The following is a 13,092-nucleotide window of genomic DNA, read 5'->3' on the forward strand; positions in this document are numbered from 1 at the left end:
AGAGGAGCTTTAGAAGAGAAATTAGGGTCTGGACTGACAAACTAGCCAACGAAACCCAGATAGCCAGTGAAACACCAAAGAACTGCATAAAACAGCCAAAACTTTGGCTAACACGAAATTCACAGCAAAAATGCCAATTAAAGACAAGAATGGGAGTGCCCCGGACCCCCCCTTCTTCTTCAGACCCCCCCGTGGTGCGTGCCGGTCCCGTTTTTTAATCTGGAAAAGTTGGCAACCCTGAGGTAGACTCTCGTATATACAGTTCATTAGAACAAAACGAGCTCGTTTCGGGATAAAGGTTTTCAAGCTTTGTGAGTCTAAGACAGGCTACTGTTCGTCGTTTGAAATATACACAGGCAAGAAAACAATGCCCCAAGGTGTTCTGGCAAGTGAAGAAATTGTTATGAAACTGGCAGCACCATTTTTGGACAAAGGATACACAATATATTTAGATAATTGGTATTCTTCACCTTCTTTGTATTCTAGGCTGTTATCGCGGTATACTTATGCTGTAGGCACTGTAAAGATGAACCGGAAACACATGCCAAAAGTGGATGATGTAGAATTGAAGAGAGGAGAAGCAATCCAGAAGAATAGTCAGGGCATTCTATTCATCAGATGGGTGGATAAGAAAAATGTGAATACACTGAGCACTTTGCATAGTGAGTTGGACTTTCAGCCCACAGGAAAACGTGTAAGGCCTACAAAGAATGATCCAAGCTATGAGGTTTGTAAACCTAAGTTGATTATTGATTATAATAATGGAATGCAAGGGGTCGACAGACAAGACCAGGTGTTAGCTTACAACCCAATTATGCGGCGCTACTCAAAGGGTTATCACAAGATTTTTTTTACCTTTTCGATATGGTTCTCTTCAACGCTTATGTGATATTTTCTCAGCTAAAGAATCCTAAGAGATACCATTTCTCAGACTTCAAAGTTGCTGTTGCTGAGCAAATGCTGGGCACAGTTACGCTCCCAGAGAAAAAAGGTGCTGGCCGACCTTCGCTGTCGAATCCGATGAGGCTTCAAGGGCGACATTTCCCTGAGACCATTCCTGCTACTGACAAGAAAGCCTTCCCATCAAAGAAGTGCAAGGTGTGCAGTGACCATGGATTGAGAAAGGAAGTACGAGTTCAGTGCAAACAGTGTAAAGTGCCTCTTCACATGGACGGGTGTTTTGAGGTATTTCACACGGTAATGAACTATTAGTAAGGCATCAGTAGCAAAGTGTATATATGTAAATATTAGTGTAGTTTTGCGAAGTACTGTTAGGGATTTGTGTAGTGCAGTACAAAAGTATACAGAAAATCCAAGGAGTCCAGCAATGGTGAGTCCTACGGTGATGGGTACTGTTAGTATTTGCAGATTTGTCGTGTAGCTTATATATAGATTTTATATTTATTTATCAAACAAGATTATTTATTTGATGTAGTTAAATGGTTATTATAGTTAAAAAGATTTATGAATAAAATTGAATTGGTAATATATATATATATATATATATATAATTTCTTTAAAATATGATTTTGTCAAGTACAAAATGTCAGTAATAATATCTAAAAGTTTCAAGGCATTATAGTAATAAATAAGAAAGTTATAGCAGTTTTTATAAAAGTCTACAAAAGTGCCAGAAAAATAGGAATTCCCACATGTAGTCAGGTAGTGTAATATTAGTATGCCAATGGGTTAAGGACCCATTGGGCTTTTCCACCACAACAACATTACTTACCCAATTTACTGGTTCTTCAACAGGTTGTATGATGCCTCTTTTCACAAGAGAGTCCAAGGTCTCTTTAAACTTATCTTTAATTTTTAGAGGTAGCCTCCTTGCAGTACTAATTGTGGGTTGTGCGCCCTCTTTTATTTTGATTTTACATTTATCCGGGAAACAGCCTAATCCTTCAAAAACATCTTTATTTTCCTCAAAGATTTTTAACTTCTCTTTCTCTAGGTCGGTATTACCACCATTTTCATTTCTGACACTGTCAATTCGTTTTAGTAGGTTAAATTTAATACATGTTTCAAGTCCTAAAATAGGTACTGTGTTTTCATTTTTTACAATTAAAAAACTAACTACATCAATCTTTTGATCGGTTTCAATTTGAACATCGATTATACCACAAGGCTTAATGGAAAACCCCCAAAATTACTGCAATGTGGTGTTACAAGGTTTGAATTTACTAGGCAAGTTTAGATTTCTTAAATAGTGAAATGGCAATACATTGACATCTGCCCCACTGTCAAGTTTGAATTTTATTTCTTTGCCTTCTACCAGAAGAGTCTTATACCAAGCGTTTTTATTTTTTATGCTATCAACCACACAAAGGCTATTAATGTCTGATTCGTGATTGTCTTCAACTGACATGCTGTTATCACTAACATTTTGCAAATTATTACATTGTTTTGAACCAAGGAATTTATTATTATTTCGGCAAACACTAGCAAAGTGGTTTGGCTTACCACATTTTTTACAGATTCTTCCTATTGCAGGACACATTCCATGATGGATACCACCACATCTATAACAATTATTAGTTTTGCCTACCTGTCTGTTGTAACCTCCTTGTGACGTGTTATACCCCTGCTGCTGCTGCTGATTAAAACGTATTGCACTCATGCCCTGTCCATCTGTAAATTTAGAATTCACGACCGTGTCAACTTCAAAATTGTTTTGATCTGTTTTACCTTTATTATTGACAAGTCGCACATTTTTTTCTGCAAGTTCAGATGCTTTACAGAAGTTGATTACTCTATCAAAACTTGTATCTTCTCTTAGTAGTTTTTCCTGCAACTCTTTATTATTCACTCCTAGAATTATAAGTGCTCTCAATATTTTTTCTTCCTGTTCTTCAAACTTGCAACATCTTATTAGATTTCTGAGGTCTGCGTAAAACGAGTCAAAATTTTCATGAGGTAGTTGTTTCCTTGAAAATAAAAGATGAATGCTCATGGTCATATTTTGTTTTGGTACACAGTGTTTTTCCAATGTCTTCATCACGTTTTCAACAGTTTCAACCACAGAATCATCTTTTATTGAGTTGTACAATTTCAAACCATCTGTCCCCAGTAGATTTTTCAGTCTGGCTAATTGAATTTCCTTACTTTCTTTCGTTGTTTTTGTAGCAATAAAGTAAATGTCGATTTCTTCCTTAAACTGTTTAAATTTGTCTGAAATGTTTCCCTCCAATAGGTTCAGTGGATCTGGTTTATTGAACTCCATAATATTTAATCTTTACTTTATCTTCTTCTATTTAAACTTTACGACTGCGCCATGATTATAAATTAAAAGTCATAGTTTGGTATTAACTATCTTTATATAACCAAAAGTAAATATTTTCAAACACAACATAAACAAATGAATATTAAACATAGGTAATTTGTCACCTAGTATTTTTTTTAAGTGAGTAAAAGTTATATTATTTTCAAAGTGCAATTTATTTCATATAAACTGTTGACAATTTTACCTGAATAACACAAATAGTTTAGGAGTTATACAGTTTTAAAGAAACGACTGTAACAATATGATTTTAGTGCCCGGTCCCCTTAGCAAGTCACCTATAAAAACCGTTGGTGCCCAAAGGGTTAAATGAAAGGTTATGCCGATGAAAGAAAAAGTGTGTGTTAAAAGAACGTGTGAAGATGGACGTAAGATAGCAGACGTGTGGGTTGGTCAATTCCACTGTTGGATCAATTTTGAATAATAATGACAAGATTTTGAAGGCATTTCAAGAAGATAGGAAACATGTGAAAAGAATCAGAGGATGTGATCGTTGTGATATTGATGCAGCTCTTCCAAAATGGTTCAAACATCCCTGGAAGTGGTCCACTTTTGAAAGAAAAAGCTTCGGAGTTTGGACAGATGTTTGGAGTAGATTTTGTTTGCTCAAATGGATGGATTGAATGGTTCAAGGTTAAGCACTCAATTTCATTTGCTAAAATTTGTGGCAAGGCTAAATCCGTCGATCCAAGTTTCACTAGTAACTGGCTATCTGAAATATGAATCAAGAGTTTTATTGCCATTGACCTTTCTTTGTACAAAGGAATAGGCATACTCAAAACACATACAAAACATTCCCAATTAACAAATAAAATACAAAGTTTAAAAAATACTTAGTTAATTAACTTATGACATGTCTAGAGAATATGGATCATGTAGATACACATCAAAATTCAATATCAAGTTGTGTTTTAAGAAATTCATGGATGCCATAGAAAGGATTGCTTATCAACCATTCACATAATTTAGATTTGAATATCTTGAAGAATACAGTTCTGGCTGAATTAGGCAATTTATTAAAAAAATTAATGCAGTTTAGTCTATAACTATTGCTACTCTTTTTAAGTCTATGAGCTGTTGTGTCTAACTGTAGTTTATTCTTTGTAGGCCTATTATGAGAATAAAAATCTTGTCTAATATTAAATTCATGTAGGTTAATTTTTGTATACTGCATAATTTGATAAATGTATAAATTAATTACTGTCATAATTCTAAGCCTGATGAAAAGAGGTCTGCAGTGATTCACAGGACCCACTCCACAAATGGTCCAAATGACTTTTTTCTGTAAAATAAGAATTTCATCTGAATAAGACGAAAGCCCCCACAGCATTGGTCCATAGGAAAGATGTGACTGAAAAAGAGCAAAGTATGCTGACCTTAAATAATCAAAAGTAACAAAATCTTTGAGTTTCCAGATTAGGCAATTAAGGTTGGAATTTTTTTACAGATGTTTTTTATTTGTTCTTTCTAATAATTTAGAATCTATAACAATTTGAGGCAAATCATTGATACATATTAGAAATAGAAATGGTCCAAGGACCGAGTCCTGTGGAACACCAGACCACGTGTGTTTAGTATTTAGAAGGAAAAAGGAACTATTAACTTTATATTAATTCAAAAGAAGAATATTTATTTTATATTAAAAACAAATGGTAATGCCAAACACCAAAGCCACAGAACCCAAGTCCGTTTTATCTTCAGACAACAATCTTATCGCTCTATTCATGTCATTGTCCTTATCGCTTGTCGTTCGCCTCAGACAGGTATCCTGGTCATTCTCTCTCTGTCCACGGCCCTATTAATATGGTCTAGTACCGGCCACCTCTTTTAATCTCATTTCCATTTACATTATTTCATCAAGTTGTTTCAGTTTTCATTTTTATTGCAATTAATATTGCCCAATCTTATTCTGAAGTTATTTTTGTTGTTTTAGTGACAAGTAGTATTTTTATTTGCGTTTTATTAACTCACGAATCATGCACCATCAAGTAATCAAAGTGTCCTGTGCGGTGTCGCGACTTCCGTGTAATTAAAGTGGCCACGAACAATAAAAGACTTAGCGTTACGTGCGAACATCAAGCCTTCAAGCAGAAAGAAGAGCGAAAATCGTCTCATCCAACATCCAACTACCAAGGGTTCGTCACAGCGCCGACACTAATCTGAAGTTCAAATACGCCATCTTTCCCACTTCCCCCTACGTCTGCACTGGAGTTTGTAAAGGTACATGTTTTCAAGTTTCTTATTATTTTCCGCAATGTAATTTGCGGTGGTCCTTCGTAATTTACCTATGAATAATCACTTTTAATATTCAATTTTTAAATAAATACACTCATACATAACATTTGGTCATTTCGAGCCATATCGTTTTCCAGTTTTATGGAAATATATCCATTGCTCATTTCCGCCATTTTGAATCTCTTTCTCTTTCTGACTGACATTCTGTCCAGTCAGTGACGTCAGTGTTCAGTTCATGTCCATGTCATATCGTCATGTTTTGAATCATACCACTCGGCGCATGCGCGCACATAACCTGTTCCAGCTCAGCCAATCATATTGTCACAACAATATTCCCAGTGTGCATTACATGCAATATTAGTTCTCTAACTCTCCGCGTCTTGCATAGGCGCTGCTTTGCAGCTGTTTCGGCAAACTCCAATATTTTCTGCAACGATCAGCTGATCGTTAACTGTCATTATCTTGTTTGTTTACATTTTCATTTTGCCGACCAAACTTCAACTTCAAAGAGGCAGTGGTTAGTTTGGCATTATTTTTACTTTATGTAGTGGACTTATAAAGTGAAATGTATTTTAGTTAATGGGTTGAGAATATTTTCTACTTTTTCAACTTAAAGTGTTACAAAATAAAATTGAATAATCTATACAAGAAGAAAATGGACTTTCTGCTGATTGATTTGAATAATGAAATACTGTCATGTTTTGGACTGTGGCTGTAAGTAGGCCTATTTACTGAAATATAACTAATTATTCCAAGTTTAAATAGTTAGGCCTACAGTACTACACTTGGACAACTTTATTATATTTTTATCATCATAGCCTATGCTTTATTATTTTATAAAGACAAACCAAGCTGGTTATTTACTGGTTCATGAACCTAACCTTCAGTGCTCACTAAGATATTACAATTTATTAATATTTACTCTCAATTTTTGGAAATAGGCCTAAATTAAGGTTAAAACAGAAGATTGCTAGGCAACCATGGCTACCTCCCTTGCTGTTGTAAATGCAAGAAAGGATAATGCCTTCACTCAAATTCAGATGATATATGATTTGTCCAAGAAAGTGTCTGATAAGGATATTCAGCAAAGGTTTTTGATTCGGGCTAAGTCTGTAAATAAACTCCGAGATGATTTCTCTGAGGCTTTAGATGCCTGCCATGAACTTGAATTAGCAAAAGATCCTAACTTTCAACCCAACTATGCTCCTCTAAATAGTGTTGATGAATTAATTGACTACATTAATGCCAATGTTGCCAACCTTGAAAGTAAACTTCAATCCTCAAAAAATAAGAGTGATAAGACTCCGACTCCACAACCTTCGGTTGTACGCTTACCCAAGCTTGAACTTAAACATTTCAGTGGTGAACCTCTGGAGTGGGTGTCCTTTATAAATTTGTTTGATTCTAGCATTCATAAAAACTCATCTTTGTCTGATGTGGTGAAATTTCAGTATTTATTAGGCATTGTTTCTGGGGAACCCTTGAATTTAATTAAATCCCTGCCTATTTCTGATGCAAACTACACAGTAGCCTATGATTTGTTGAAAGAGCGGTATCATTCGCCTAGACGATTAGTTACTCTGCACTTAAATCAGATTCTTGACTTACCCTCAGTAAATCACACCTCAAAACAAATGAGAAAATTTGTAAATTTATTTAATGAAAACATTCAAGCACTCAAAGGCTTAAATAGTGAAATTGCTACAAAAAATAATCACCTTTTGTCTGCCATGCTTTTGAGAAAACTGGATAGTGATTTAAGGAAACGATTTGAGATTTTTCGTGCAATTAATAACCCCACTGACAGTGATGGTGATAACCCTGCCTTACCTAATGTGACTGAGTTAATTCAGTTTCTCACTAAAGAATGTAATCAAATTGAAGAAGCAAACCTCCACAGCAGTCATAATGTGAAAACAACATCTGATAATTCATATATTAACTCGAGATTCAACAAATCATCAGTAGGTAATAAGGTGTCTATGCTGACTTATCATTCTGGTGATCAAAGCAAATCCTACCCTAAGTACACTAAATGTTTTGTATGCAACAAAATTGATCATAAGGTGTATACATGCTCGGTCTTTAAAGATAAGGATCCTAAGGCCCGTTACCAGATCGTAAAGGAGAATAAGCGGTGCACATCGTGTTTAGGGAATCATCTACTGAGTGACTGTAAATCTAAGTCAAGCTGTTACACATGCCATCAGAATCATCATACTTTATTACATTTTTATGGTAAACCTCGTCAATCATCTAACCAGGCTACGCCTCAGACTTCAACTCGTGATTCTTCCTCAGCTCATCAAGAAAATTCATCATCTCAACTCTCATCAGCCCTGACTAGTCAAGAAAGATGTTCCACAACACATCATCCCTCAACAGTGTTGTTGGGCACTTTACTTGTGAAGCTGGTATCGCCCACCGGAGTTAGCCATGTATTTCGAGCTCTCGCTGACTCTGGTAGTCAATCATGTTTTCTCACAGAACATGCTGCTCAACTTTTATGTGTCTCACGCACAAAAAGTGCGCCTAGTGTAGTAGGCCTCTCTCAAATACCTACTCGATGTAAAGGTGCCACTTCTCTCAAGGTAGAGACATTGAATGGAAAAACTATCTCTACTGACTCAAATTTTTTAATTCTTGATAAAATATGTGTTGATTTACCCCGCATGCCGATATCCTCTGGTGTCATTGAGATGGTAAATTCTTACGTTTTGGCTGATCCCACGTTCCATTTACCTGGTGGGATTGATGTTCTTTTAGGTGGATCACTTTTCCCTCTCATGCTCACTCAAGCAGTTCACAACCTCGGCCCTAACCTACCAAGTTTAATAGGCTCACACTTTGGATTTTTGGTAATGGGTGACGCACCCTGTGCAATCAAGCTGGATGATGACACTAGTTCTCACATGTCAACCATGCTTTTGGCAGTCAATGACATTGAACTGCACAATTCTATCCAGCGGTTTTGGCACCAGGAGGAGCCACCAGTCGCATCAAAGCAATCAGATGATGATAAAATGTGTGAAGAACACTTCCTCTCCACTCACTCTCGGGACCAATCTGGCAGATATTGCGTCCGACTACCGTTCAAGACTGAACACCCTGCTCTAGGAAATTCTGTCTTTGCTGCCGAGAAAAGACTACACTCACTTCAGAAAAGGTTTAAGGCCCAACCTCAATTCAAATCTCTATATTTCGACTTCATGTCTGATTATTCGTCTTCGGGACATATGGAACTTGCTCATAATGTTGACTTATCCGCCCCGCATTACTATTTACCTCATCATGGGGTGTTGAAGGAATCATCCAGTACCACTAAACTACGTACTGTGTTCGATGCTAGCGCAAAAACCTCCAATGGTACATCTCTCAATGATATTTTGCTTACAGGAAGAAAAATGCAAACCAACATTTGTGACTTGTTGCTCATGTTTAGAACTCATAGTGTAGTTTTTTCATGTGATATAAGGCAGATGTACAGACAGATTAAAGTCCATCCTGAGGACCAGAAGTTTCAGTATATCCTATGGCATACTCGTCCAGATCAACCACCCTCTACCTTCAGACTTACCACAGTAACCTATGGAGTCAATTGCTCACCGTACCTCGCAATCAGGACTTTGCACCAACTTGCCAATGATGAAGGCGACTCGTTCCCTGAAGCGGCAGAGATTCTTCGAACACAAACCTTCGTTGACGATGTGATTTCTGGTGGAGATTCCGAAGAAGAAGCTTTAAGACTCCAGAGACAACTCATCGCCCTATTAGCACGTGGAGGCTTTGAGCTAAGGAAATGGACTTCCAACTCCAGTCGACTTCTTCTAGATCTTCCAGATGGTCATCGAGAGACTCCGGTGTTCCTTCAAGATAGTTCACAGCCTCATCACACCATTTTAGGCATTCACTGGTCTCCAGTTACTGACTGTTTTACATACAATTTTAATTTTTCCGCAAGCGCAACTACAAAGCGTCAGGTGCTTAGTGTGATTGCACAAATATATGACCCCTGTGGTTTCCTCTCCCCAATTGTGATGTGGGCAAAACGTTTTATGCAGCTCTTGTGGACCAAAGGATTGGATTGGGATCAAACACTTCCCGCTGCCCTACTCGAAATGTGGCAAAGTTTCACTTCATCTACAGACAGCCTGCGAGAGATTTCAATTCCTCGAGCTTTTCAAGTGTCACGAGCATGCACTACTGCCTTACATGGCTTCTCAGATGCCTCCGAGAATGGTTATGCTGCAGTTGTTTACTTGCGCTGTGAACTCAGTGATGGGACTGTCACAATCAGACAGATTATGTCAAAGACTCGGGTTGCTCCCTTGAAAAAACTTACAATTCCACGCTTGGAACTATGCGCCGCCCATCTTCTTGCCCAGATAGTAGCCTATGTGGTTTCTATTTACAAGATAAAATTAAAGATTTCATCCATCATTCTCTGGTGTGACTCTACTATCACCCTAACTTGGCTGCAGACACCACCTCATCGATTGAAGACCTTTGTTGGGAACAGGGTTGCGCAGGTGCAAGAATTAGTACCTAATCATTGCTGGCGACACATATCCAGTGAATATAACCCCGCTGACTGCGCGTCACGAGGTATCCTCCCATCAGAATTGTCTAACCACGAACTTTGGTGGTCTGGTCCCCCATGGCTTCAATATTCGAGTGAATCTTGGCCATCCTCAAACTTTACTCCTCTAGATATTACAAAAACAGGAGAAAATAAACCTCAGTCACCTACCACTCTTATATCTACAATAAAACCCACTCAAGAATGGGAACTCCTCACTAGATTCTCTCACTTCAGCAAACTTACACGAGTGATGGGTTACATTTTACGATTCATCTATAACCTCCGGCACTCAAAAGGGCGCTCAGGCCCTCTCACCTCATCTGAGTTAACTCAAAGTCGACTGACAATCTTCAAGAAGGTTCAAGAAACGGTTTTTGGAGATGACATCGCAGCGTTGAAAAACAACTCATCTAAAACCACTTCATCACTTCGACGTCTCCATCCTTTCATTGATAAATCAGGTTTACTTCGTGTTGGTGGACGATTGAATGCATCTCAACTTTCAGAAGACGTTAAGCATCCTGTAATTCTACCAAAGAAACATCATGTGGTTGACATTCTTATTGATTTCTATCACAAGAAATATTTGCATTCAGGGCCTCAATTAACTCAATCCCTTCTAGCTCAGAGCGTTTGGATTCTTTCTGCCCGCAGTGCAATACGCTCTCGAATTTTTAAGTGTGTTGTCTGCTTTCGACACAAACCACATAATAAAATTCCACTGATGGGTGATCTCCCAAAATCCCGAGTGACACCTTCTCGTCCATTTCTCAACACGGGGCTGGACTACGGTGGGCCTTTCAACATCAAGGTTCATAACCTCCGTTCAATACGTTTGACAAAAGCGTACATTTGTATCTTCGTCTGCCTTGTAACAAAGGCTGTTCACATTGAAGTAGCTACTGACCTATCAACTGATGCCTTCATTGCTGCACTAACTCGTTTTGTGTCAAGACGTGGCCTCTGCAAGAACATATATTCGGACTGCGGGACAAACTTCGTTGGTGCTAATAACGCCTTTCAAGCTCTCTTCAAGTCAGCTGAACGAACATCTCTTCTTGAATTTTCCTCAAACCAAGACATTACCTTCCATTTCAACCCCCCAGCTGCTCCTCACCAAGGTGGTCTCTGGGAAGGAGCCGTTAAGAGTGCCAAGCATCACCTCCGCCGTGTCATCGGCGAACATGTCCTAACCCTCTCAGAGTTCATGACCCTGACTACTCAAGTGGAGGCGATACTTAATTCGAGACCTCTCACACCAATGTCAAACGACCCTTCAGATGTCACTGCGCTCACTCCAGGACATTTCTTGGTCGGAGCTCCACTTGTCTCTGTTCCTGATGAAAATCTGGAAGATGTTCCTGATAATCGCCTGAAACACTGGCATTTGGTCAAGGCCCTAAATCAACGCATCTGGAAGAGATGGCAACTGGAGTACATTCACACCCTCCATCAGCGGGTTAAATGGACTGAACAAAATTCCAATCTTCGCATTGGTGACCTCGCCTTAGTACATCAGCCTACTCCTCCTCTTTCTTGGCCGTTAGCTCGGATTGTGGGTGTCTCCCCTGGAAAGGATGAGGTTGTACGGGTCGTCCACTTGAAAACTCAACAAGGACTCTTGACTCGACCAGCTCACAAGGTTTTTCCTTTGCCTGCTTATCAAGAGTAACTTCAAGAACCTTAATTTGTAAATAGTATTTTTTCTCAACCACTTTGGAAAGAAGATTTATTTTATTGGAATATTATCTTTGTGTTGATTTGTTGAATCCTGGAGGATTCAAGGCCCCCTGTATGTTTAGTATTTAGAAGGAAAAAGGAACTATTAACTTTATATTAATTCAAAAGAAGAATATTTATTTTATATTAAAAACAAATGGTAATGCCAAACACCAAAGCCACAGAACCCAAGTCCGTTTTATCTTCAGACAACAATCTTATCGCTCTATTCATGTCATTGTCCTTATCGCTTGTCGTTCGCCTCAGACAGGTATCCTGGTCATTCTCTCTCTGTCCACGGCCCTATTAATATGGTCTAGTACCGGCCACCTCTTTTAATCTCATTTCCATTTACATTATTTCATCAAGTTGTTTCAGTTTTCATTTTTATTGCAATTAATATTGCCCAATCTTATTCTGAAGTTATTTTTGTTGTTTTAGTGACAAGTAGTATTTTTATTTGCGTTTTATTAACTCACGAATCATGCACCATCAAGTAATCAAAGTGTCCTGTGCGGTGTCGCGACTTCCGTGTAATTAAAGTGGCCACGAACAATAAAAGACTTAGCGTTACGTGCGAACATCAAGCCTTCAAGCAGAAAGAAGAGCGAAAATCGTCTCATCCAACATCCAACTACCAAGGGTTCGTCACAGCGCCGACACTAATCTGAAGTTCAAATACGCCATCTTTCCCACTTCCCCCTACGTCTGCACTGGAGTTTGTAAAGGTACATGTTTTCAAGTTTCTTATTATTTTCCGCAATGTAATTTGCGGTGGTCCTTCGTAATTTACCTATGAATAATCACTTTTAATATTCAATTTTTAAATAAATACACTCATACGTAACAACGTGTCTCAAGCCAGATTGCATCTCACCAACTAAAACAAACTGCTTTCTATTACTTAAGTACGAATGAACGAAATCCAACTGTTCATACTCAATGCCATAAAATTTGAGTTTGCTAAGCAAAATTTTAGGAGGAACACAATCAAAATCTTTCAAAAAGTGAGTACCAGTTACCAGTACCAGTTAAAGTGAGGGACCAGTGGTGAGGCAGAACTCCAGAGATGAGGACATTATCAACGGATATGAGGCAGGACTTTTCTACAAATTGATGCCAGACAAAACCTTCCAGTTTAACCCTAGAACGGCCAAACAAGTTTTTGGTTGGGTTACGGCAAGATGGTGGCCAAACAACTTTTTTAGTTGTTTAATACCGACCTATTTATAACAAATATTTGGAACTAATAATATGCAGCAATCACTAAACAATT

The 13,092-nt window shown here is 38.1% G+C and overlaps 1 protein-coding gene across 1 annotated transcript; it reads left to right on the plus strand.

The window, feature by feature from the left end:
- Nucleotides 1-526: 526 nt before the first annotated feature.
- Nucleotides 527-11,769, plus strand: LOC129005614 (uncharacterized). The gene is made up of 3 exons (XM_054434566.1): nucleotides 527-727; nucleotides 901-1,197; nucleotides 7,780-11,769. Exons 1-3 carry the CDS (start codon nucleotides 527-529, stop codon nucleotides 11,767-11,769), a joined length of 4,488 nt encoding a protein of 1,495 aa, XP_054290541.1.
- The last annotated feature ends 1,323 nt before the right edge of the window (nucleotides 11,770-13,092 follow it).

Source organism: Macrosteles quadrilineatus, unplaced genomic scaffold (genome assembly GCF_028750875.1).
Source record: "Macrosteles quadrilineatus isolate MER2022 unplaced genomic scaffold, UCM_ALF_1.0 Scaffold_27__1_contigs__length_1626561, whole genome shotgun sequence".
Taxonomy (NCBI): domain Eukaryota; kingdom Metazoa; phylum Arthropoda; class Insecta; order Hemiptera; family Cicadellidae; genus Macrosteles; species Macrosteles quadrilineatus.